General features: G+C 35.3%; 1 protein-coding gene across 1 annotated transcript in view; it reads right to left on the bottom strand.

Annotated features, from left to right (window-relative positions):
* Positions 1-26552, bottom strand: part of ABCB5 (ATP binding cassette subfamily B member 5) — a gene marked incomplete at both ends in the record, with an annotated part of 99041 nt that overhangs the window by 24413 nt on the left and 48076 nt on the right. The window contains 6 exon segments of the mRNA XM_079711818.1: positions 285-385; positions 3240-3443; positions 13438-13521; positions 17949-18026; positions 18221-18325; positions 19279-19422. Of these exon segments, the coding sequence (XP_079567944.1) occupies positions 285-385; positions 3240-3443; positions 13438-13521; positions 17949-18026; positions 18221-18325; positions 19279-19422 (716 nt within the window).

Here is a 26552-nt window from a genome sequence, read left to right on the forward strand (position 1 = left end):
GTTATTTCCTCAATCATGTTTCATGGAAATAAGAAAGATATGCACACTTTGTTATAGTTCATGGCAATGTGGGAGGACCTAAAACATATATTCTAAATGTGCTTGCTCTCAACTCCTCTTTCTAGTTTCCTCTTGGTGGAGTCATATAAGGAATTATGCTATGCCATCACTCGGAAAGATTCCAGAGCAAATGAGTTGGCAGGCAAACCACTGGAGTCACCCAGGAGTGCTGCCTTTATAGGAACAAACTATAGTTAATACAGTCAGTATGAGTCTACAATCACCTGTGCTGAGTCTGAAGCATCTCCCCATACATTTGCCCGAAGGCTTTTTCTCTTGTTAATGACACTGTAGTGCGTATATTCTCCACAGCTTCGGTTGCTATCTTATAAAACAAGATAATCAAATAGAGAAATAAAATTAGTAGTGGCTAAACTTCTGGTTGTGAGTTACAGTCACAACGGGGACATATTAAGTACATTAAGTCAATAAGTGTTTCTGATGAGTTTTCTTAGCTTCCTTTTTCTCCTTCCCCAAAGTAAGACAGGAAAATAATATATTAGGATAACAAGCTCAAGGAAAATTCCTTTTGAAAAGATTTAGTCCACTGGTCTAAATTTAGCCCTCTTTAAGTCTTCATTGAGTTTCTATTTAAACTAGTTCCATAAGCAGAGGGATCAAACATTAGTGAGCATTATGTCCGTATGTAATTATGCAAAGGAGCTGTCCTATGAATTATGAGCTGATTTAAGAAGAAGACAGCAAAGAGAATCAAATAAATAATTATTTTATTCTAGCACAGAAATGCAAATAGCAACCAAAGTTCTCAGGAACACTGCTGTAAAGTAACATGGAGTGTGGCTTTTGAATTCTGTATAAGATATTGTATAGCTGTTTTTCATTTTGATGTCTGTGAACTTAAAAAAGATATTTAGTTCAAATGTAATGCTTCTTCATAGTTATATAGTTTTCAAAAAGAAGGGGGATCAAAAATGGAGGAGACTTTTGGCTCAGAATAACTTCTTGGACATGAGAACACATGTTGACTTGAAAGAGAAACTTTCTGCTTCCACATTCTCTTTCCAGGCTGGCAGAGTGGACTGTGGGACAGATGAAGACTTAGGCGGAGACCCAAGGTTGTTTGAAGGAGAACTTGGGTTACGGGAGAGAACTGGATATGTAGACCATGGTCAGTACACCAGGATTCTGCTCTAAATTCTCATAATTTCAAAATGAACTCAAAGAAATCTCCATCTGTAACATTTTGTAGTGCATGAGGAAAATGGATGAGAATGCTGATATCTTGAGGAAAACAAAAAGAAATGAACAAAAAAGTCTTGTGATCATTTTTCACAATAAAGAAAGGACTGAAAACAGAACCTTAGAAAATAGTCCTTTTTTAAAAACTAATATTGTCATTTTATTTATTTATTTTTTACTAATATGGTCATTTAAAATCTGAAAAATAAAACATTTGATGATTTTTCCAAATCTACACATGCAACCAAAGAAGGACCAATACGTTTTATTGGTCCATATTCTAAGTTTTGGTGATTGGTAAAGTGACTGATTGAAAAGCTAGTGGGAAAGGACACATTGCCTATTTTTTTTTTTTTTTTTTTGCTGTACGTGGGCCTCTCACTGTTGTGGCCTCTCCCGTTGCGGAGCACAGGCTCCGGACGCACAGACCACATTGCCTTTTTGATTGCAGTTATTGATTGTATAGTCTGAGGTTACTTTAATAATACAAAAAGGAAAAAAATCAAACAGCACATATACAACTAAAGCTCATGACATAAAAATTAAGATGAATAAAATATAATTAATTAGGGCCAGATTAACTTGGAAATTGTGATAATTTGCTCACACAGAGGGCTGAACAACTTTTCTGTGTTTCTGAAGCAAATATATGCTATGTAGTTCAGTCTGTACTGCTCAAGCAGACATTCCAAGGGTCCTTCTCTAGTGCAGGAAAGGTGGAAAGGTCCAAGGGTCATGAAAACCAGATTTCTATGAGTCTTGTGCTTGGTTGGATCCCTATTCATGAATATTCATGCTATTTATAATATGATACAGTCGCTGTGATACAGACCATAATGATATTAAAATCATTTTTATATTCAGGCCTTTCACCAATGTGATATAGATCTTTGAAACGGTATCATGAGGGGAGTTGGGGCTGGGTGACCAAGAGAAGACTTGGCATTTACATGATGCAGCTTCATAGCGTCACAAGAAGCAGGTTTTGGACCTCTATCAAGATGAAAGACAAGAAGAGAAGGATAGAAGGCCACCAAAAAAAAAAAAAAAAAAAAGAACTCCCTACCATCTAAGGGGTAGGCAGCAGCCTGGGAAAGTAATGCACTGCCTGCCACTGGAGAAAAGGGTGGATAAAAGATGGATAGACACTCAACAGGGATGTTGTACAAGAGATTTCTACTTTGGGTGAGTGGCTGGATCAAATGACATCTCTTTCAACTTTTAGATATTATGGTACTACATTACTTATGTTTCTCTAAATCACTACTACAATGATTATTTTTATGAATATGATTGATCCTGAGAAACTTATATATGTCAAAAAATTTTCCAAGTAAATACATTGTTCATTTTGATCATTTTAAAAATGGTCCTTGTCTCTAAAGCTTTGTTTTGGGCACTACCAATATCAGTACCTTGCCTTGAATTTAGTAACTATTATATTTCCTCTTTATTTTGAAAAATAAAATACCCAGAATTGTTCAAGACATTCAATTATTCAATAATCAGAGAATGTGGAATCACAACGTTAACAAATTCCCCCACAATTTGGTAAGAGTAATAATGGCTGACATTACTGAGTGCTTACTGTTTTCCAGATACTATTGCATATACTAATAAGACTAAGTGTTTTCTGTAATAGTCATAAAGATCTGTAAGAGGTACTATTTTAGTTCCACTTTACAGAGGAAGAAACTGAAGTCCAGAAAGGTTGATGTAACTTGCTCAGATCACACATTTGTTAGTGGTAGAATCTGGATTCAAATTCAGCCAATTTGACTCCAGAGCCTATGCTCTAAATTATGCACCCTATTGCTATGACATTATCTACACCCCATCTTAAACTGATCTGTATGAATTTCAATACATATACATCACCTTACAGATTCCTAAGAAAGGAAGTTATGTATTGTAAGGATAGGAGCTCTTATTTATTTTCTTTTAAAATGTTATGATGGGAACAACAGTCTTTATTTTACCTTTCCAGCATGCTTAAGTTCTTGCTTATCCTTGTTGGCAAATCCGGTCATTGCTGCCATTTCAATCATTCCTGTCAGAGCAAGTACCAGAGCAATACTCAGAATCAAGAGTGTCATCTCCCATCCATATATGAAGGAAATGATAACTGAAAGTCCCATATTAGTTGCATTTTGTGTTAAGACACCAACCCTTGAACCTGTTGCCTATAATCAGACATATTTTGGAAAGAAGTCAGTTAATTTGAAATTTACAAGAATTGCTATTATAGTTTCTTGCAAAATAAGATAAGCTTTCTTTTTTAGGCTTTATATATAGATTTTTATTTTGAATTTATACTTAGAGATTAAATAATAGTTATAGTTTAAAAATGTCCACTACTGGGCTTCCCTGGTGGCGCAGTGGTTGAGAGTCTGCCTGCCGATGCAGGGGACACGGGTTCGTGCCCCGGTCCGGGAAGATCCCACGTGCCGGGAGCGGCTGGGCCCGTGAGCCATGGCCGCTGAGCCTGAGCGTCCGGAGCCTGTGCTCCGCAACGGGAGAGGCCACAGCAATGAGGCCCACATACTGCAAAAAAAAAAAAAAAAAAAAGTCCACTACTAAGGAGTCGTTATGTTTTATTTGTCTATATTATGTCTGATATTGTCCTTTGACATGTTCCTATTATTTCTGAATATGTTCTTACTTTCTGACACAAAAAGATTTTCCAGGCCCTACACCTGAAATCTGTCATTTCTCCAAGGAGTCCCAGTTCCTGTTAGTGGAGAATGTTATTTAGGACTTACTATATGAAGAAAAAAAAATTCTTAATTAAAAAAATCAATATATGATGCTAGTTGTGCTCATTATCAGTGGAATGTTAGTAGATAGAACTGGGGAGTGTGTGTGTGTGTGTGTGTGTGTGTGCGTGTAGATGCATGCACATATTGAAATCTATATTTATTTCTCTGTTTACATTTCTTGAAATCCATGAGTTCATACCAATACCTCCAGTTCCAATCCAAAAACACAAGGTTATTTCCATCTTTCTCCCTTCTAATATTTGTTATCCCCTTCTTCAACAGTGAGAAACCTGGCTCCCATTTTCTTTAACAGGGTTCCTTGATCAATCTCTCTGCTATCATGCAGATCGTGACCAATCTGCTATCATTACCCCTGTCTCTCCCCTGCATGCATATCCTCCTCACTCTTCGCTGGCTTGGCTTTCCCACATGAGGCTGCTGCCTCACATGGATGCCCAACTTACCATATGTGGGCTCCAAAACCAACCCTGCCCCTTCCCCTTACACTGAAAAAGGGCCAGTACTTTTTAGCCACTACACTGTAGTAGTGCTGAATGGAATGACTGAGGATATTCATTGAAGTATATACTTTGGATATGATATCTTGCATTCCCTTTTCTGCACTTTATAACTTGGTTTCACTCAGCAAAGGTCTAAAGAGGCAATATCAAGACAGAAAAGGAGTTGGAAACATCATGGTGTGAGGTAACTTAAAAGAAATTTGGAAAAAAATCTTAAATTAAGTAGAAATATCTTCATAACTGCTTTACGAGAACTGCATGTCTTATGAATTAACTTTCAGTGGGACACATGTTAAGTAATAAACAGAAATGTTAAATTCCTTTATGCTGTGATGAAAAAATGAAACACCTATTTACATAGAAACACAGCTATAATCAACCAAGATATCAATTCACATTTTCAAAGATATGTTTTGCTCTGATCATGAAAACATGGCCATTGGAAAAGGTCTAAATAATGTTAAAAATTACATCCTTCCAGACATAAATACATACACACATTCAGATTAGGATTATTGTGTGTATTCAGCTTTGTATCCTGCTTTTATCCCTTTACATTATACAGCAAGTTTTTTCCTGGGTCACTAAATAGTCTGCAAAAAATATCTAGTAGATTGCTTCCAATTTTTCACTATTAAAAGCAAAGATGTAATGAACATCTTTGTGCAAAATATTTGTGCTCATCTTTTATTTCCTAATGTTAAATTCTTAGCCTGGAGTTATATGTTAAAGGGTATATACTCTTACATTCTTCATAGATATTGTCAAATTCCTTCTCTAAAAGATGATATCAATATTCACTGAAGTATCCCCCAAATTAGTATCATCATTAAAATAACAATAAAAAGCCCTCTTTGGGCTTCCCTGGTGGCGCAGTGGTTGAGAGTCTCCTGCCGATGCTGGGGACACGGGTTCGTGCCCCGGTTCGGGAAGATCCCACATGCCGCGGAGCGGCTGGGCCCGTGAGCCATGGCCGCTGAGCCTGCGCGTCTGGAGCCTGTGCTCCGCAACGGGAGAGGCCACAACAGTGAGGGGCCCGCGTACCGGAAAAAAAAAAAAAAAAAAAAAAAAAAGCCCTCTTTCTCCACAGGGCTCTGACTTGTTCCTAAAACACTTTTGTGGTTTTAGTTTCAAGACTGCATCTGATAATGATCCACTATGTTCCCATTTTTTCACTGAACTATCAAAGAAAACTCAAAAAAAGTAAAAACAAATAACAATAGCAAACACCAAACAAACCACTAAATACTGAAAACTCAGACAGGTAACCCATTTTACATGCTTTAGGGCGTTATACACTAACTCTAAGCTATGAGGCTGAAATAAAAATGTCATTTGGTACTAATGCTTGCTTACACTCTGCCTCTTGAGAGTTTAAGATGATGCAGAGATAAATGATGCTGTATATTATGGACTGAATGGTCCTACACCCTCCACCCAAATTCATATGTTGAGGTCCTGACTCCCAGTTCCTCAGAATGTGACTGTATTTGGAGATAAGGTCTTTAAAGAGGTAATTAGATTAAAATGAGGTTTTGAGGGTGAGCCCTACTCCAATATGACTGGTGTCCTTATAAGAAAAGGAAATTTGGTTGCAGACGTACTTGCATAGAGAAAGACCATGTGAGTACACAACACGAAGAAAACTGTAAGTCAAGGTGAGAGGACTCATTATGAAACCAACCATGCCAACACCTTGATCTTGGACTTCTAAGCTCTAGAACCATGAGGAAATAAATTCCTGTTGCTTAAGCCACTCAGTCTGTGGTACTTCGTTATGGCAGCCCTTGCAAACCAATATACTGTACTTGCTCCTCTCCTCCCACCCTCACCATGAGTTTCAAAGTTATATAGATCAGATAGCTGGATGAAGAGGCTGTGGAACTTAAGTACTTGTACTGTTGAAGGTCCCACCCCACATCAGATTAACTATGGAAAGCTCCTACAGCCACATAAACATATATATTTTTTGCTATAAAATAGTTAGAAGTTTTTAAAAAAATTACAATCAAGTTTTGTTAAGAATAAGATAATCATTGTTCTTTTAATGTAAAATTTATCTAAATATTACTAAGAAATTACTTGCCATCAATTACTTGATAGCTATGTTTTTAGGCCTTTATACATTCATTGATTTCCACTTTGTACTTTCTTATTTTGAGATCAATGACTTTTCCTTTTTCAGATCTCAGTCTTTGGCATGATATCTATATTAACAAAAGTGTAAAACATATCCAGTGAACAATTATTCTTTTCTGTTTGGGTATTTCCTATTAGGTGGCCATAATATAGTTCCTTTTTTCACCACCTTCCTCTGTTTTTATCCTATTTACTTTAAGATTCCAGCTCTTTACAGGAAATCAAAAGAAAATGAAGCAAAAAGGTGAAAAACAGGAAAAGTAAAGACAGAAATCATGCTGAGGATTGTAGTTTTTGAGTATAAAATTATGTGGTGTGTTGGGAAAAGAGGTAGAGGTACTTATCAGAGGCACATCAGATAAACATTTGAGAGTCACTTAAAATTAGTCTAAGGAGTATGCACACCAACCTCATGTCTAAAAACATCCAAGTGTAAACTTGCCAAATTTTTAATGGAATGGTCTTGTATTTGAGCTTTTTGTTTGGGACATAAGAACTTTCTATAAAGTGACTTGCACTTGCATAACCTTGCTTATTCAATAAGCTTGAGTTATCCACTCTTGTACTAATCTGCTTCTTGAAAGTAAGATCATATACCTTTCTAAATGGCATTTTAGTTTAAGCTACCAGAAACTTACTGAAATATTCAGTCAACGCAGCCATGGACAGGCCACAAACCCTGCCTTTTGGTGATGGTAGTAGGATAAGAAGGATCTGAATATATCTTTCCTGTTCCAGGAAGAATTAACAGAAAACAACAGACATCTGGCGTTGAAAAATACTACAAGAACTAAAAGAAAATTTAAAATTGCCTTAAAGACCTAGAGGAATAGTGTAGCTCTGGAAAGAATTTAGAACTGGAATCAGAGGAAATTTAATTAAACTTCTTTAGATTATTTATCAACGTGCATGATGATAGAATTTTTCCTTGGAAATCAAGAGCAGAAAGTCATAATTAAATAGTTCTGCAGATAACAATTATTTATGGAGTATCTACTATGTCCAAATACTATGTTAAATGTGGGTAATACAACTTTGATAAGAAAGTTCCAGAGGAATAGCTGCCATAAGAAAATAAATGGAAAGATACTCAGTAAGCAATTGTAGAAATAAAATTCTATATAGCAGGATTTCTGCTTCTGGCTAACATGAAGAGAGGGAATGGATTTGTCCTCCCATCTGAAACTAATAAAAAATAGACAAAATATATGAACCAATAGTTTTCAAGATACTAGACCTAAGGCAACCAAGGGTAGAAATGGGAAACAAACGAGGTGAGCCCTGTGTTTGCCACAGTTTACCCCTTAAAAGAGCTTCCAGGCTTCAGAATAGGAAGGGTAAACTGAGATAGAGCCCAACAGACTCCGTAAGTGGAGTAGACAAAGCTGAGTCTGGAGAAACCAAGGAAGCTAGAGTTTGCAGCACAGAACACTGAAGAAGAGAGAGGTATACCAAAAGAGAAATCTGGATATCTGCAGAGGGTCCTCCTTGAGTATTCAACTGAACAATGCATGTGTGAGGGCTAGTCATACCAGTCATACCAAGACCATATGTTTGGTCATACCAGCCTGACTGAATAACCTCATGGTTCACTGGTCATTGGGTAGAGTATATTGAAGGGTCTTGCCTCAGTAGTTGGCTCTAGTCCTGCTTAATAAATCTTAAAATCAAGACACCCCCCAAGATCAAACTGTTCCCAAGTAACTTAACTGCATCCCAGAACAAAACAAGAATATTTCTAGAAATACAAAAATATTCAGCACCCCAAAATGTTAAATTCACAATGTGTGGCATCTACTCAAAAATTACCACGTATAACAAAAAGCAGCAAAAAAGGACCCAAAATGAGCATAAAAATCAATCAGTTGAAACTAGCCCAGAACTGATACAAATGTTAGATTTAGCAGACAATGACATTAAAAGTTATTATCATTGCATAACATACATTCAAAAAGTTGAGGTAATGAAAATAAATGAAAACGACCCACATCAAAATTCTACAAATTCAAATGTCAGTATCCATAAAAAAAGTTTTATTGTAACACAGCCATGCTTCTTTGTTTACCTATTGTCTATGGTTGTCTTAGGACTATAACGATGGCGTTGAGGGGTTGCTAGAGAAACCATATGTGCTGCTCTCCTTGCTTTGCACTGCTGCTCAGTGTGATGATATTGTATATAATTTGGCAGCATGTTGAGTGCCCTGTGTGTTGCTGTACTGTGATGTTTCATCCTAGTTTTAAAAATTACCATTGTATGCCCATCATCTAAAGACAAGAAAGGAAGAGAAAAGTGGACTTTGGATGTCCTGCTTTTAAGGAAGGCACAATGGACTGTGGATCACTTTGTGTTCTAATTAGATGTCACAGTGCTGTGTTTATTATGCCATGAGACTATATAGTCTTAAAAATACACAAAACAGGTCGACATTAGCAGACTAAGCACACATCACAAAATTCCTAATTCACAGGAAAGTAACATTTATAAAAATTAGAAATGGGAAACAAATGGAATGGAAATAACACATCTTAGCAGAATTTCTTCATAAAACAAAAAAGTGAAAACAAGGCTGAATCTAAAGTAAGTTTCTGAGTGGCTCATTTATTAGCTAAGCAAAGAAAGTCACTCACAGATAGTGAGTTAATTAAATCATGTTTGACTGCAACAGTGGAAGAAATGTGTTCAGAGAGCATAAACTAATATCAGATGATTAGTGTTTTGATAAGAACAACTGCTCAAAAAGTTGAGAAAAACGACAGCAATATCAATCGTCAACTGAAAACCAAGGTAGGTCATTTTGAGTCGTTTTCCCTGGCTCTTGATGGGTCGACATATGTTACTGATACTGCTCAACTGTTGGTTTTTTTGAGGAGTCGATACTGAGTTTGAAGTGACTTTAAAATTAGCTGCTATGAATAGTCTGTGTGGAACAACTGAAGGTGACAATATTTTCAAAGAAGTTGAGAGATAAACTAGATGAGTATAACCTGAAGTGTAATCTGCTAAGATGTATTACAACTGATGGTGGCAAAAATATTTGTAGAGCAGAAAAAACAAAAAAGGTTTAGTTGGCAAATTTACAAAGTTTGTGAAAATGTAAGGTGTTTAAGGCCTATTGTTATTCGTTGTATTATTCATTAGCAAGTATTTTGTGGAAAATAAATGAACTTATCACACATTATTAGACCAGTGGCGAAGTTCATTTGCTCCTGTAGACCTTACTATGTTTATTTCTTTTTTTGTCAAAAGTGGAAGCCGAATTTCTTGACTTGTCTTCCCAGACAACAGTTTGAGGGCTTAGCATTGGTAAAGTTTCACTGGAAAGTTTTGAGTTCAGGGCTGAGATTGAAATTTTTTTTTTTTATAGGAAGGACCACCTTTAACCACTATGGTTTTGGATATTAGCTTTTGCTGTAGACTTGATAATGTCTCAATTAATTCAACCTAAAATGGTAATGCAAAACAGCAATTATATGCCAACCTTATACTGTGGTAAAGTGATTTCAATGACTACTCACATCATTTGAATTATAAGTAATGTTAAGCTGTTTTATGCACTTTCCATGTCAAAAAGTTAAACCAAAAAGTGAGGTCACCATTGTCCACGTAATGATACCCTAGCTCTACCTAATCAATTCACTGGGCTCTAGGAATTAATAAAGGAAATTTTTGTTTCTTGGGGCAATGTAACTGTAGTTCTGATGAGAATTCTTGGAACTAACATTGTGTCTGTCGGTATATCAAGTGTACACTGTGGCATCAATTACACACTTTCATGTGGACAAAAGTGAGGTAAGACTTCTGGTTGATGAAAAGGGGTTGCTAAAATATACAGAAATAATACTTTGTAATTTTGTGAAATTCAGTCTCCCGAAGAATTTAAAATGGCTTTATACCTTTAATAAAACTACATACTACACAGAAAATAGTCTGTTGACAGATGTACTGGCAGTAAGCCATTACCTTGGGCTGAAATAATACCAGTTAAATTGGTTGTATTCAATCAACTATTTCAGGAATCATTTTGTCCTATAACCTTATTTCACTAACATGTTTTTCTCATGACTCTCAAAGTATCAGAACATCTAAAAATAGCCAGGAGTTTATATTTTTGGTGACTAGTAAGGGTTTCAGAATAAAATTTACTGTTATTAAAGGGTTAGTTGATAAACATTCACCCTAATACATTTGCTAAAGTAACATGTAACCGAAATTACATGATGAAGAAACTGAGATGGAAATATCTTAAGTTGATATGATAGGATATATGACCCCAAATTATTGTTTCCTGATTCATCTCTAGTGTGGTGTGTCTTTGTGATAAAAGAAATAGTGGACAAATAGGATTAGTAAATAATCTTCCTTCAGTAGAAAGAGAATCTATTCAAGTTAGATATGAATCTACCTATATATGGCAAAGCAAGGGTTTATGTGAATTGTATGCCAGTAGACACAGTCTTATTCTTGGAATCCTTCTTTGGTTGCTATGCTTTACAAATTCTGCAACTTTAAATGTGCCATCAGTATTCCAGCCATCTAGTGTTTAGCTGCTACTTCTTACTTAATGAAAATGATTTGACTTGCCCAGAAGTTATCATGAGACCAACATTTACTAACTGAAACAGGAAATTTTCAAATGATTCAAATAGTATTAGTCAAAGGTTTATAAGGAATCACACTGACAAATATTCTCATTAATTTTTCTTGATGAGAGACAACATTATGTATTAGAAACAACTAATGGGTATTCAGAGAGTAATGTTGGTCTTTAGTACTAATTTGTTCTTTTCATTGAAGTAAATACTAAAAGAGATGTCTCACGTATCAAGTATAGCTTATAGTAAGAATACCTATTTCACTGGATTCTTAAAAGATCTGAATGATGATAGGTAGTAAGAGAAAAACATGCACACAGCAAAGGAAAAAAACCCAAGTTTTGTAGAATGGGGATTCAAAGGGAATTATAGGGATTGATACTTCTGCCAAAAGTAGTGAACCATTGAATTTCTAAACACAGATGTTGTCATTTATCTGATTCTATTGTGCTATGGAAGATTAATGCTATGCTCATTAGTTAACTATTAAGTGAAATTTTATCCATCATTTTCTTACCACTTATACAAGTAAAATCCAGCTCCTCAGCCTTACTTTAAAATTTAAATACTATCTAGTGAAATTTAGAGTCTTGTTTTCAAAATTATCAAAAAAAGTTTCAGGAAGAGATGAAGATGATGTCCCCTTTCCTCTTGAGCTCTTTCTACATCATAAAATTAGTTTTCCAAACCAATACAGAAGCATGTGAATATTCATAATTGTAACCAACTTGTTTTATTCTCTAGTAATATAAATCTATCCTTGTATGTACATATTGAACAAAGAAGTCTTGCAAAAGTTACAAAAATTAGAATAGTGGCCACGTCCTGTGGAAATAGCTTCCAAAAGAAAATACAATTTTGAAGAGCTGTTTTAGTTGACAATTTGTTGCTATGGTAGCAATGCTGTAATCAACATTTCAGTATTTCTAAACAACAACAAAAAAATACTTTTAAGATTTTTCTGTCATTCGGAGGTGCATCTTTGACTTTCCTTTTCTCCCACATGAATGATAAGGAAAAAGGAAAGTCTATAATTCTGCTAGAGTTCTTATTTTAACAGAGATCAAAAACTTTACCTCACTTAAATTAAAAATGGGAAATCTTGTTTTGCATTCCTTTTCTCAATTATAGTTGAAATCCTGCTTGTAATATAAAGGTTAATTTTATTAAAATAATTGGAAGAAAACTAATAAATTACTCTTCATCTCTTCCACACTACTCTACTCCCCATAAATATTTAAGTGTCACTTTGATGTACACTATGCTGGTCATTCTGTCATTGATTTTGAATATGGTTCATAAACATGAATTTTATTTATACATATTGTGACCAGTCATGATCACACATATCTCTTTAACTTGATCTGTATAACAACTAGCACAGAACCATTTCCAGATGCATATGAATTTAACATGTTACATATTATGCTAAATAAGATTTTATTTTCTGGGGGGAAGGAAAAACTAAACTTCATTCTTTTATTAAAACTTCTAAGTTACGTGTATGTATTTTCATTTTGTCACTTTTTCTTATCTTACTATTTAATTCTGAGCTCTTTTCTCTAACTCATTCTTGGTATCTTCTTTAGTCCTCTGGTTATCCTATTACATGTCCTAAATCTCCTTTATTTTTGGTTAAAAATGTCCAGAACTGAAAGGCTTCTTTATATCTTTCACTGAGAGCTCCCTGTTAGCCCTGAGACTTACCTGGTCTCCTTAATGATGTGGGTCATCTCAGCATAGCTCACATATATGCACAAACACATGTGTGTACACGCATGCATGCATACCATATACATACACCATTTAAAAATAAAAGCAAGGACTTCCCTGGTGGCACAGTGGTTAAGAATCTGCTGGCCAATTCAGGGGACATGGGTTTGAACCCTGATCCGGGAAGATCCCACATGCTGTGGAGCAACTAAGCCCCTGAGCCACGACTACTGAGCCTGAGCTCTGGAGTCCGCGCCCCACGGCTACTAAAGCCCGCGAGCCTAAAGCCCATGCTCCGCAATAAGAGAAAGCACCGAAATTAGAAGCCCACGGACCCCAGTGAAGAGTAGCACCCACTCGCCACAACTAGAGAAAGCCCGCGCACAGCAACGAAGACCCAACGCAGCCAAAAATAAATAAATAAATAAAAAATAAAAGCAATATACATACTCCTTGAATTTGTGCTGTATCTATGGCTAATATTGTTGTCAAGGCTCCCGTGCTGTTTTCCTTATCATCAAACCAGGATATATCCTAGAGAAAAAAGGGAATTAACATATGGTCATCAAAAAGATCCTTTTCTGAGTTGCAATTTTGCTACATTAACTTAGAAGCCATTTGCCTGCCTCCTTACTCACAGGCGCTTAATTCTTGTAAAAACTATGGATCAAATAACTTTTGTTTCTTACTTCACAAAGATCTATATTTAGATACAAACTGAAGAACTTAAGCCCAACAGCTTGGACTCATTACCATGCTGCAATATTGTATAATAATCAATGTTTAAAATGGTCATTTCGAACCACAAAATAATTTGTAATTTTACTCCACAAGTAATTTGTGGAGAGCAGATTTTACTTAAAAAGTAAAGTAATGCACAACACAATTTAGAAATATTTCCAAACCTTTCTGTCTAAACATATAAATGATAAAAAATAAAAGAAAAGTCTGTCTCCTTCTCTTCAGGACCCAGATAGGTGAGATTTTCCCTGACACTTCGTATTCCCCCTTAGATCTTATAAGTACTGGGCCTTGTGGGAAGCTAAAGAGGCAGAAAGGCTGCTGTAAAAACCCTGCAGCCAAAAAGCATGCAATTTGAAGGAGACAGGTCAAAAATACAAGCAATAAAAGCCTAATGTTATAACCAATTTCATTTTCAACAGCAAATAGAGATAGCACTTCTTAGCACCTCTCAACTTGAGGAATGCTGATTTCCTTTTATTAGTTATTGACTGTTTCCTCCCATGCACTCAAACCAGTTATATCTCTTGTGGATTAAACTACATGCAGACTGTCTCTAAAAATTGACTGATTTTTAGTGAGTGAAGAGCAAAAGACCCAGCCAGGGCCCTGATGCCCAGGTTACACATTTTTGCCAACTAAGGAAACAAAAGCAAGAGAGATAGAAGGCTGTGCATTAATCATGCTGTTGTGTGAGAAGAAAGCCCCCGTGGAGGAATATGGCAGCAGCCAGGGGGATTACAACCCTGGCATGACATCACTACTCTTTAAACCCCTGGATTGGGAAGGTGTCCCAAAGAGTTTGGGGTCCTAGACACCCAAAGGGCATCTTATAGAGATCATGATATTCACTACACAGTAGCCACTTTGAGAATACAACCCGAGTCAAGAGCCTAACATATAACCATGAACACACATCAGCAATGATAGTAACTATAGCACTCTTGATCTAGAAGACATTACCTGTTTTTTATTGTATACTAATTCTTTCTATATTTCAACATAACATGGAATACACAAAGAATTTCTAGATACAATATAAAGTAAAAATATAGAAAAAGAAAAAGAATTTATCATTTACTATTACATTCCTGATTCTATAGTATAGTAATTGCTATAATACGCAAGGCAAAGGATACATATATGACTAGTCTTCGTCTTTCTCTGATGTTCAATCAGCAAGATATCCAAAACTGCTTTTCAACAAGTCAGCAATTATGCACTCTAGGGATTGTTTTCCAGCATAGGCATTATATGGTAAAACACTTAGCAGAGTTTCTGGAACACAGCTGGTATTGAGTAAAAATTAGCTTGCTTCTTCTCTTCCTGATGGTAAAATGATTATAAGCTAGGCTAGCAGGTTTTCTGATACTAGTAAATCCATTTTTTTCCTGCCAATAATTCTATTAGAAATAAAAAATTACAGTAGCACTATCATAAGTGTGTGGTATGTCTTTTCTCATTTAATCATCACAACTCTATGAGATAGATACTATGACTATCCATATTTTATATATGAGGAAACAGAGGTACTGAGAGATTAAGCAGCTTGCCCAAGGCCACATAGCTGGAAAGAACTGAGGCCAGGATTGAAACCTAGGCAACCAGATGCCAGAGTTTTTAATCAACTATCCTGTTCTGCCCTTCATCTAACTGAAACGTTACAGCTGAGTTTCCTGACATGTTTTCCTGCTTGAGTAATTGTTACTTCAAATCCTTTTGGAAGTAGCTTTTTGAGATTCCTTAGTGATCTCCACTAATGCCATCATCTTATGATTTAGTGACCCTCCACAGAAGCCCTAGCCAATCCAATTTAGAGAGAAATAGGCAAAAAAACCCTTCATATCTTTTAAAAAACCTAATAGATCTATAGGTCAATATTTATTATTAAGAAATATAAATTTAGCTTTAACCACAATAAGCAATGGATTATTTATAACCACTGAAGTCAGCAACAATTAGAACATTCTTTTCAACTGGAGGGATCTCAAGTCATCAAATAAAATAGAGATTTTATACCTACAAAAAGACCACACCTGATTCCATAAATACCTCTATTTCAACTGAGGTTTCAAAATGGTTATAAAAAGCACTGCAAGTCTCAGCATGATTTCTAAGACTTAAAATATCTTATCTTAGGGAAAAAAAACAACAACCAGGTAATAGGAGTTAGGGCAAAACTGTACATTAGGAACTTCCCTTACTACAAACAAAAGTGAAATTCGTTAAGACATTTATTGAGAAAAGCCCAAACACATTACTCTTTTCTTTCAATTTAAGAAAGCACATAAGCAAAAAGAGTGCTAAAGAATGAAGAGGGGGCTTCCTTGGTGGCGCACTGGTTGAGAGTCCGCCTGCCGCTGCAGGGGACACGGGTTCGTGCCCCGGTCTGGGAAGATCCCACATGCCGCGGAGCGGCTGGGCCCGTGAGCCATGGCCGCTGAGCCTGCGCGTCTGGAGCCTGTGCTCCGCAACGGGAGAGGCCACAGCAGTGAGAGGCCCGCGTACCGCAAAAAAAAAAAAAAAAAAAAAAAGCCCGAAAGAATGAAGAGGGAAAACAAATGGTAAGCTGAAAGGGGCTCAGGTGAATTTATGGGAGAATTTAATAACATCTGCTGAATAACACAGAGTTTCTGTCTGTTTGGCTTTTTATGTGTTTTGAGGAAGAAGAGTTTATGGCTTACAGATTGCTGTATACTTATGGGCAGAAACTACTTAATCCAAGAATGTTACTGTCCTCCTGCTCACATGGCTAATGCTAGGGCAAAAGAGTAAGGTCCAGTATCAGCCATCAGGATATTGGATTAACAATATCCACTGGTTTAACTGGCTTGTGGCCTTGGGACTCCTCCACCAAAAGCATCCTGTAATCCTCTAGAAAGTTCAAAGTAATGATTGGAAAAGTTAAAGTTTATACTCTTTTATTTAAGACATTCAGACATTCAGGAAACATTTTCAAAAGTTCCTGAAAATTGAAAATAAATGTCTTTGAATGTGTAAAAACATAAATACACAAAGAAAAACAAAAATGAGCAAAAATTGTCAAGTGTGAAACATAGTATTAGTTAATTAAAATCCTGCCTAATTTCATCAAAGATTTGAGGTAAAGACATAAATTGTTCATAAAAAAAACCCCAAAAGTACAAGCTTAATGTGAGCGAGAGAAGATGTGCAGTCATTAAATCATTTTATGACCCTTCATGTAGATTTTTGTTTTTCTGGATTAAGGAGTGTCTGCAGTTGTCTCTGACAGGACATTTTTGAGAGAAGAAGTTAGGCACCAATTGCTTCAGAGCATTAAGTTGCTATGGGAAACCTCCCACTCGCTTCATTTTATATCTTGCTGTCCTCTAAGAGCGCACAAAGGCAGAGGAGTTTTGTTACTCAGCAGTCCTTTGAGCACTACTGCTAAAAGTCACAAGATGTAAAAACTGGTTTTGACGACTCTGCTGGAGTGACAGTAACTCTACTTTTGAAAAGAAATGACCCTGGCAGGAAGCTATTTGCCCCTACACGGTGAGCTCTGGTGACAGAAAGTGTGGCAAAGGGCTTCAAATGATTACTGGCTTTCAGGGTAACCCAATATACCTTGGCCTTCTGAAAGAATTTTAGAGGTGCCAGTCTGAGACATTTCTGCCATTTGCCCCCAAGACTCACTTTTCAAGATTACTATTTGATACACCTAGTTTTAGTTATTTCACAGGTGTGAATGATCATCTGTGGCAAGCCAACCTGCCAGCTAGACTGATGTTATCTGAATTCAGAGAATGGCTGCCTTAAGAAGTCAGCAATGAAAAAACTTAAACTGTGCATATGGATGAGAAGTATGGCAATTAACTCCTTTTTAAACATGTTCCCCAGGATATTGTAGTTCTTAACACTCCTTTTCAGTTTTAATTTAGCCTCCATTCTGATTCTAGAACAACTACATTATACATTAAAAGAGATTTGTCAAGATAAATGCAAGGAACAGGGAGTGGACTCTAAATCTTGTTTTCTATAAACTGCATTTTTGAACATAACAATTTTGGACTTGCTTCTGTTAGAAAATACAATACAATAATTCTAATACAGTTGCTGCTTGGTACACAAAAAAGGATGCTTTAAAATGATCAAAGGAAAGGTTATGTCAAGAAATTGATGTGAAGAAAAACTAAAAGCTAGAATATTTTAAAACACATTTAAAATAAAATAAGAAAAAAGCCCAACTAAACACTGACCTGATATAACATGGCTTTAAATGCCAAGTGTCTTAATCTCATGGTTAAAATTTCCCCTGCTCTGCCATAAAATAATCCCTGGAAAAGAAACAAACAAACAAAAATCAACATTTATTCTTAACTGTCTTATCTATTTCTTTGGAACATTTAGTTACTATATTTACTTATTTGTATTTTATTTAGCTATTATATTTAGTTACTATTTTTAACTCAAATAGGATGACATAAAACAGTAATCATGTACATATTTGTTTAATTCATTAAAAGTTTATCTGAATGAAATAACTGACAAAGCAAATAATACCCAAAATTACAAATATCATAGAATAAATTTCTGCATCATGCTTTAATGTGGTTTTATCATCATTTTCAAACATCTGAAAAGGAATAGATTTTTTTAATCAGGTGATTGAAGGAGAATATATTATAAAAGAAGGAGAAAAAACTAAAATGTCTATTCATCAGGATTTAAAAAATGAATTTCAACATAGTAATTTCCACACATTTCTGGGGAAAAAAATGCACCATTATTCTATCCTTTACATTCATTACATAAAAAAAAAATTCACTACTTCAATAAAAAAAACTTCACTCTTAATTCTCTCACTTAAGCAATGTAAATATAGGATCAGACAAATAAGTCCTCTATCTGCTATTAATATCACCACATATTTTCAAAGAAACTATTGAAATTAGTTTTCTGATTGAGTTATTACTTCTAATAACTTCTCATAACTCAGGTTTCTTAATATTCCTCTACTCAGAGTACTACCTGCAATATGAGACCTTTATAAATTTCTCTAGTTCCTAAAATTAGTAGTTATACATATACTGGCATCTATGTTGACACAGTGTAGCAACAGTCCAAGAGACTGAAGACTTAAGGTGGCTCTAATAAGATCCATGAATTCATCAGCTCTCCTGGGTTCCCCAGCACAATCCCAAACTCTCATTATTTCCTTTCTCTGAGCTGGCTGGTAATAAAAAATGGCCATTGTTCAGACCAGTTGAAAGAAAGAGTGGTCGTATTTGTCTCTTTTATTACTTCAGTGCTTTGGAATGCTGATACAGCACTGGAGTCAGAATTAGAAAACAAAGCAATTTCTTTACTGATTGCCCAGTCAACAAGGTCCAGCCAAACACTTCACAATAGAGGCTGGCTTATCCCCTGAGAACATTAGTTAACCTTTCTATCATGGATCCCACACTAGGGGTGACCTACTACACGTCCCAATTTTCCCCTTGCTGGGTCAAAGTATACCAGGTCTGTTCTCTCAGGTTACACTTTGCTTAAAATTGTTAAAAATACTAGCAAATAAATTTTACTTACAGTTACAATTTTTGCAAAGATGATGGAAAATACTGGATGAACAGTTCCATTTAGAACAGAAGCCAATGTCCCCAGAACCACAGAAGGCCATTCAGACTTGTTTAATTTAAAAATTTTTAATAGAGAAACTTCAGGAAGACTTGTCTATAAATAAAATACCTTGGTTATAACCCCAGTTTGAGAGCATAATGGAACCTAGAGAAGTTAGCCAATCTTGAATAAATCTATAATGTAAAATGTCAAATATAATAGGTAACAGAGTAGAAAGTAGAATTTTTCTTAGAAAAATTTTACTGCCCATATTACTGATAAAGATCTCAAAACATAAAATAAATTTTACACAAAAGTGACTATTTGTGCAACTTATCACCTTTTGGCATTTCACTCAGTCACTATCATTAAAAAAGTACAAAGTAACCCACATGTTCTGAGAGCTAAGACTCACAAAAGAAATGACAGGCATATTTTCCTTTACACCTGTTAAACTGAATTGAATATCATGCTCTAGCATAGGACAAAATCTAGATAGGAACTAAGCAGAGACAAAAGATAAAAGTTTTTCTAGCATTTTAAGCTTGAAGATTTTCTAGTTTTGTGACATTGATGGAAACATTTTTCTAATATCTTGGTTAAAACTTGTTTTGGGGTTCCCATTTATAAGTTAAGTGCTGCAATATCTGAACATATTATTTATAGTCACCAAGCCTCCGTTTCCTTATCTTTTTGAGGAAGGTATCAGTTCCTATCTTACAGGATTTTAAAAAAAATTTATTTTATATTGGAGGATAGTTGATTTACAATGTTGTGTTAGTTTCAGGTGTACAGCAAAGTGATTCAGTTATGCATATACCCATTCTTTTTCAGATTCTTTTCCCATATAGGTTATTACGGAATATTGAGTAGAGTTCCCTGTGCTATACAGTAGGTCCTTGTTGATTATCTATTTATTTTATGTATAGCAGTGAGTATATGAGTATATGATCCCAAACTCCTAATTTATCCCTCACCGCCCACCTTTCCCCTTTGGTAACTGTAAGTTTGTTTTCTAAGTTTGTAAGTCTGTTTCTATTTTGTAAATAAGTTCATTTGTAGCATTCTTTTAGATTCCACATATAAGTGATATCATATGATATTTGTCTTTCTCTGTCTGATTTACTTCACTTAGTAAAATAATCTCTAGGTCCATCCATGTTGCTGCAAATGGCATTATTTCATTCCTTTTTATGGCTGAGTAGAGGATTGTTTTTATTTTTTAATTTTATTTTATTAAATTTATTTATTTATTTTTGGCTGCATTGGGTCTTCGTTGCTGTGTGTGGGCTTTCTCTAGTTGTGGTGAGTGGGGGCTACTCTTCATTGCGGTGCGCGGGCTTCTCATTGCTGTGGCTTCTCTCATTGCAGAGCAACGGCTCTAGGTGCGTGGGCTTCACTGATTGTGGCTCGTGGGCTCTAGGGCACAGGCTCAGTAGTTGTGGTGCATGGGCTTAGTTGCTCCACAGCATGTGGGATCTTCCTGGACCAGGGTTTGAACCCGTGTCCCCTGCATTGGCAGGTGGATTCTTAACCACTGAGCCACCAGGGAAGCCTGAGAAATGTTTTTAGAATTAAGCTTAACTCAGTATTTGCAAACAGTAAGTACCCAATAAATGTTAGCTGTTGCTCATGTTATTATGAAAGGAAGGATAATATTATGCAAAATCTGAGATCTTATACAGAGAAAGAACACTGCAAGTAGCTCTGGTATCTGCTAGTCTTTCCTGGGATCCATGGAGGGTGCTATGGGGAGGTAGTGATCACAATAATCAGATGATAAATAACACAATGGTGAATTCCCCTTATTTTTGTCTGGAATATGTAGGGGATTTATTTCAGAAACTTAAAAAATCTTATGAATAATTTTGTAGTGAGTAATTATTTTGAATAGGAAAGTAGACAGCGAACTACTAGGCATTTCATATGTTAAAACTTCCTCACGGCATTCACTCTTGAAGTAATGGCGTTTATGAACCTAATTAACCAGAGAAAGACGTCAGGAAAGACTATAAAATAGTTTATAATTCTTGCTTTAATTTTAGTCTGGCAACTATAATAGAAACTCCATTGTTTGAACAAAAGAACTTTTAAAATTCTAAAGCCTTTGAAGTCTAGTTTCAGGATGGCTAAACCTGGGATTACTTAATAATTTGATTACCTATTATCTTTCTTTCTGAAGTTTTCTGAAGATTAACTTCATAAAGAGCCTTACTTTTCAGTTAGGTCACTGTCCAACAGAATATACAGAAATTTTAAAAGTTCCATTCCAACTCTTTGTGGAGCACTAAATACAGATTTTCTTTTTTGTCAAATTCTTCATAAAATTACCTCATTTTGTAAGGAAACTAAGGCTTAGCATGTTCTAGGAACAACACCAGTAAATTACAGAGCCAGTAAATGTAGGAGGGCTGTCTTGCTCCTACAGAATAATCTACCCTTTTGCCTCTAAAAATATAAAACAGATGGAAAAAAAGGGTATTACTTAAAGTTATAAGATAGAAAAGAATAAAATGAAATAGGATCAAAACAAAATGAAAAATTTTAGTAAAATCATGAAGGACTCTGTGCTACCTAACTGTGTTACAGGTTATAGCATGTTTTAACGGAATTTGATATAAAAATATATGAAATTAGAGGCATTTTGTAAAGAGATATGAAAACGTTTAAAAAAGCTAAACAAATCTCTTAAAGATTTAAAAATTTAATCTGATATATTTTAGAGCTTTATTGCATTATAATTTTCATGCAATAAGCTGTACATATTTAAAATGTACAATTTGAAAAGTTTAGACATAACTACACACCCGTGAAACCTTCACCACAGTCAACATAGTGAACATATCCATTACCCCTGTAAGTTTTCTCCTGCTTTTGTATTCTGTTCCTTCCATACCTCTCAGCTGCCAGTGCTCTTCTACTAAAACTACTAATGTGTTTTCTGTCACTATAGATTGTTTTGCAATTTCTAGAGTTTTCTTTTAATAAATGGAATCACATAGTATGTGCTCTTTTCATCTGGATTCTTTTGCTCAACATAATTACTTTGCGATTTATTCATTCTGTTGCATGAATTAATATTTCATTCATTTTCATTGCTGAGTAGTATTCCATTGTATGGATATACCACAATTTATCTGTTGACATAAGTTTGGTTCATTCCAAGTTTTGGGCTATTACAAATAAAGCTACTATAAATACCCACATATAAGACTTTGTGTGGACATATGCTTTCATTTCTCTTGGGTAAAAACATAGAAAAGGAGTGGCTGGATCATAGTAGGTATATGTTTAACTTTTTAAGAAACTGCTAAATGATTTTTTGAAGTGGGATTACTAATTTTTTTATTCCCACCAACAAAATGTGGAGTTCTAGATGCTCCACATCATCACCAATACTTGGTACAGTCTTCTTAGATTTAACCATTCTAACAGGTGTATCATGACATCTCGGTTATGATTTAATTTGCATTTCTCTAATGCCTAATGATTTTAGGCATCTTTTTGTGTGCTCATTTCCCATATGCACATCTTCTTTGGCAAAATGTCTATTAACATCTTCTGCCCATTTTTCAGTTGGGTTATTGGTATTTTTATTACTGTGCTTTGGGAGTTCTTTGTATATTCTGAACACAGTCCTTTATCACATATGTGACTTACAAATATTTTCTTCCAGTTTATGGCCTATGTTTTCATTTCTTAAAAAGTTTTACAGGGAATTTCCTGGTGGTCCAGTGGTTAGGACTCAGCGCTTTCACAGCTGGAGTCCAGGTTCGATCCCTGGTCAGGGAACTAAGATCCAGGTGGTGCAGCCAAAAAAAGGAAGTTTTACAAATAGCAATTTTATGGATTTTGGTGAAGTCTAATTTATCAATTTTTTTCTTTTATGAATTGTGTTTTTGGTGTTTATAGCTAGGAAATCTTTACTTAATTCAAAGTAATAAAGATTTTCTACTGTATTTTCTTATGAAAAGTTTCTAACTTTAGGTTTTTCAGTAAGGTCTGTATTCCATTTATAGTTAATTTTCATCTGTGCTTTGAGGTATGGATTGAGGATGAGTCTTTTGAATAGATATGTAATTCTTTCAGCATCATTTCTTAAAAAGACTATACATTCTCTATTGAACTGCCTTTGCCACTTTTGTCTAAACAGTTGACCATATGTGCGTGGGTCTATTTCTTGACACTTTATTCTGCTCTATTGATCTATTTGTCTATTTTTGTTCCGATAGCACATTATTTTGATAACTATAGCTTTGTATTAAAAATTGGAATTAGGAATTATAAATCCTACAACTTTGTTCTTTTTAAAAGTTGTTTTACACATTTTATCTTTTTGAATTTCCATCTAGAATCAGTTTGTCAAATTCTACAAAAAAGCCTGCTAAGATGTTTACTGGGATTGCTTTGAACCTATAGACCAATTTGGGGAGAACTGACATCTTAATAACATTGAATCTTTTTATCCACACACATGGTATTTCTCTCAATTTATTTAGGTCTGCTTCCATTTTTCTTAGTAATATTTTATATATTTCAGTGTGGGGGTCTTATAATCTTTATCAAATTTATCCCTAAGTATTTAATATTTTTGATACTACTGTACATGACACTGTTTTGAATTTCATTTTCCTACTTTTTGTTTTTAGATTATAGAATTAGAGTTGATTTTTATATATTGATCACATATTCTGATCAGTTGTCAGCCAAACTTAGTTGTCAGTTGTAGTACCTTTTTTGGTGTGATACCATAGCACCTTTTCTTGTGGATTCCATAGAATGATAATCATGTTGTAATTATGTTGTTTGTGAATAAAGACAGTTTTATATCTTTCTTTTCTATCTGGATGCCTTTTATTTTCTGGCCCTATTGCACAGGCTGGAACTTTCAGTTGAGTAGAAGTGGTGAAAGTGTACATACTTGCCTCATTCCTGATCTTTCACCATTTAGTATATTGTCAGCTGTAGAGTTTTGGTTGATTCCCTCTATCAGGTTGAGGGAATTTCTTTAAATTCCTAGTTTCCTGAGAGTTATCAGGAATGGATGGTGCATTTTGCCAAATGAGCTTTTTGCTTTGATTGAGATGATTAGATAGTTTTTTCTTTTATTTTTTTAGTAAGGGAAATTACATTAATTTCTGAACTTTAAACCAAACTTGCACTCCTTGGATAAACCCTACTTGGTGATGATGTATTATTCTTTTCATATATTGTTGGTTAGATTTGCTAAAATTTTGTTAACAATTTTTCCATCTGTGTTCATAAAGGATATTTGTCTATAATTTTCTTTTCTTGTAATAGCTCTAATTTTGATATCAGAGTAATGTTGTGCTCAGAATGGGATCTTCTTCCTCTTCAATTTTCTACTTCATAGAATTCACAAATAAAGCCACCTGGGCCTTCAGTTTTCTTTATGAAAAACGTTTTAACTTCAAAATCAATTTCTTTTTAATTGGTATAAGATTATTCAAGCTATTATTTTATTCTTGAGTAGGCTTTGGTAGTTTGTGTCCTTCAAAGAATTTGTCCATTTCATTGGAGTTGTAGGATTAGTTTCCATAAGATTATTTTATTATTCTTTTAATAGCTATAGAATCTGTAGTGATATCACCACTCTCATTCTTAATATTGGTAACTTGTGTCTTCTCTCTTTTCATTTGCTCAGTCAGTCCAGAGCTTTTCAGTTTATTGATGTCTCAAAGAAGCAGCTTTGGATTTCATTGATGTTTCTTCTTTATAATTATTTTCTTCCTTCTACTTTCTTAAAGGGGAAGTTTATTCATTTGAGATCTTTCTTTTTAATATAATATAGGTGTTTAGTAGTATAAATTTCTTTCTCAGTACCACTTTAAGCCTCATACCACATGTTTTTTTTCGTTTTTTGTTTTTTTTTTTGCGGTTCAGGGGCCTCTCACTATTGTGGCCTCTCCCATTGTGGAGCACAGGCTCCAGACGCGCAGGCTCAGCGGCCATGGCTCACGGGCCCAGCCGCTCCGCGGCATGTGGGGTCCTCCTGGACCGGGGCACAAACCCGTGTCCCCTGCATCGGCAGGCGGACTCTCAACCACTGTGCCACCAGGGAAGCCCCCATACCACATGTTTTGATTATGTTTGGTTTTTATTTTCATTCAGTTCAAAATACTTTTGAATTTCTCTTTTGATATCTTCTTTGATCGTATATTATTTAGAAGTGAGTTATTTAGCTTCCAAATATTTCAAGATTTCCCAGGCCACTTTCATTCTTGATTTCTGATTTAATTCTATTTTGGCCAGGTAATATACTTTGCATTACTTGAATTTTTTAAAGTTTGTTGAGGCTTGTGTTATGATCTATCTTGGTAAATGTTTCAGGTACACTTGAAAAGAATGTGTATTTTTCTGTTGATAGGTGGCTTCTTGCATAAATGTCTGTTAGTTGGTTGTCAGCTTGGTTGTCAATTTAGTTGACAGTGCTATTAAAGTCATCTATATCCCAGCTGAATTTTTATCTACCCATTCTATCAATATTTAAGAGAGGGTATTAAAATCTGTGAATATAATTGTGAATTTGTCTGTTTCTTTTTTCAGTTCTTGATAGGTTGATCCTTTTATAATTTTCAAATAACCTTCTTTATCCCGGGTAACTTTTTTGCTCTGAAATATACTTTGACTGCCACTAACAGCACAGTCTACCTTCAAGTAATATAATAGTATATACCATTTAAGAACCTTGAATAGAATACTTCCATTTCCAGTCTTTTGGCTATTGTTTTTATACATTTTTACCTTTACTATAAACCCCACACTATAATGCTTTTTTTCTTTAAAGTAGATTATTTAAAAAACATTATTGATACTCTTCATTCCTTTGTATAGATTCAGATTTCCACCTGGTACCATTTTCTTTTGCCTGAAGGACTTCCTTTAACATTTCTTGTAGTCTGCACTACATCTACAGGTGATGAATTGTTTTAGCATTCTTTTACCTAAAAATTCTGCATGTTGCCTTCATTTTTTTTTTTTTTTTTTTTGCGTTATGTGGGCCTCTCACTGTTGTGGCCTCTCCCGTTGCGGAGCACAGGCTCCGGACGCACAGGCCCAGCGGCCATGGCTCACAGGCCCAGCCGCTCCGCGGCATGTGGGATCTTCCCAGACCGGGGCACGAACCCCTGTCCCCTGCATCGGCAGGCGGACTCTCAACCACTGCGCCACCAGGGAAGCCTGTTGCCTTCATTTTTGAAAGGTATTTTTCTGCAGGTAGCATT

The sequence above is a fragment of the Hyperoodon ampullatus genome (genome assembly GCF_949752795.1).
Source record: "Hyperoodon ampullatus genome assembly, chromosome: 9".
In the NCBI taxonomy this organism is placed as follows: Eukaryota; Metazoa; Chordata; class Mammalia; order Artiodactyla; family Ziphiidae; genus Hyperoodon; species Hyperoodon ampullatus.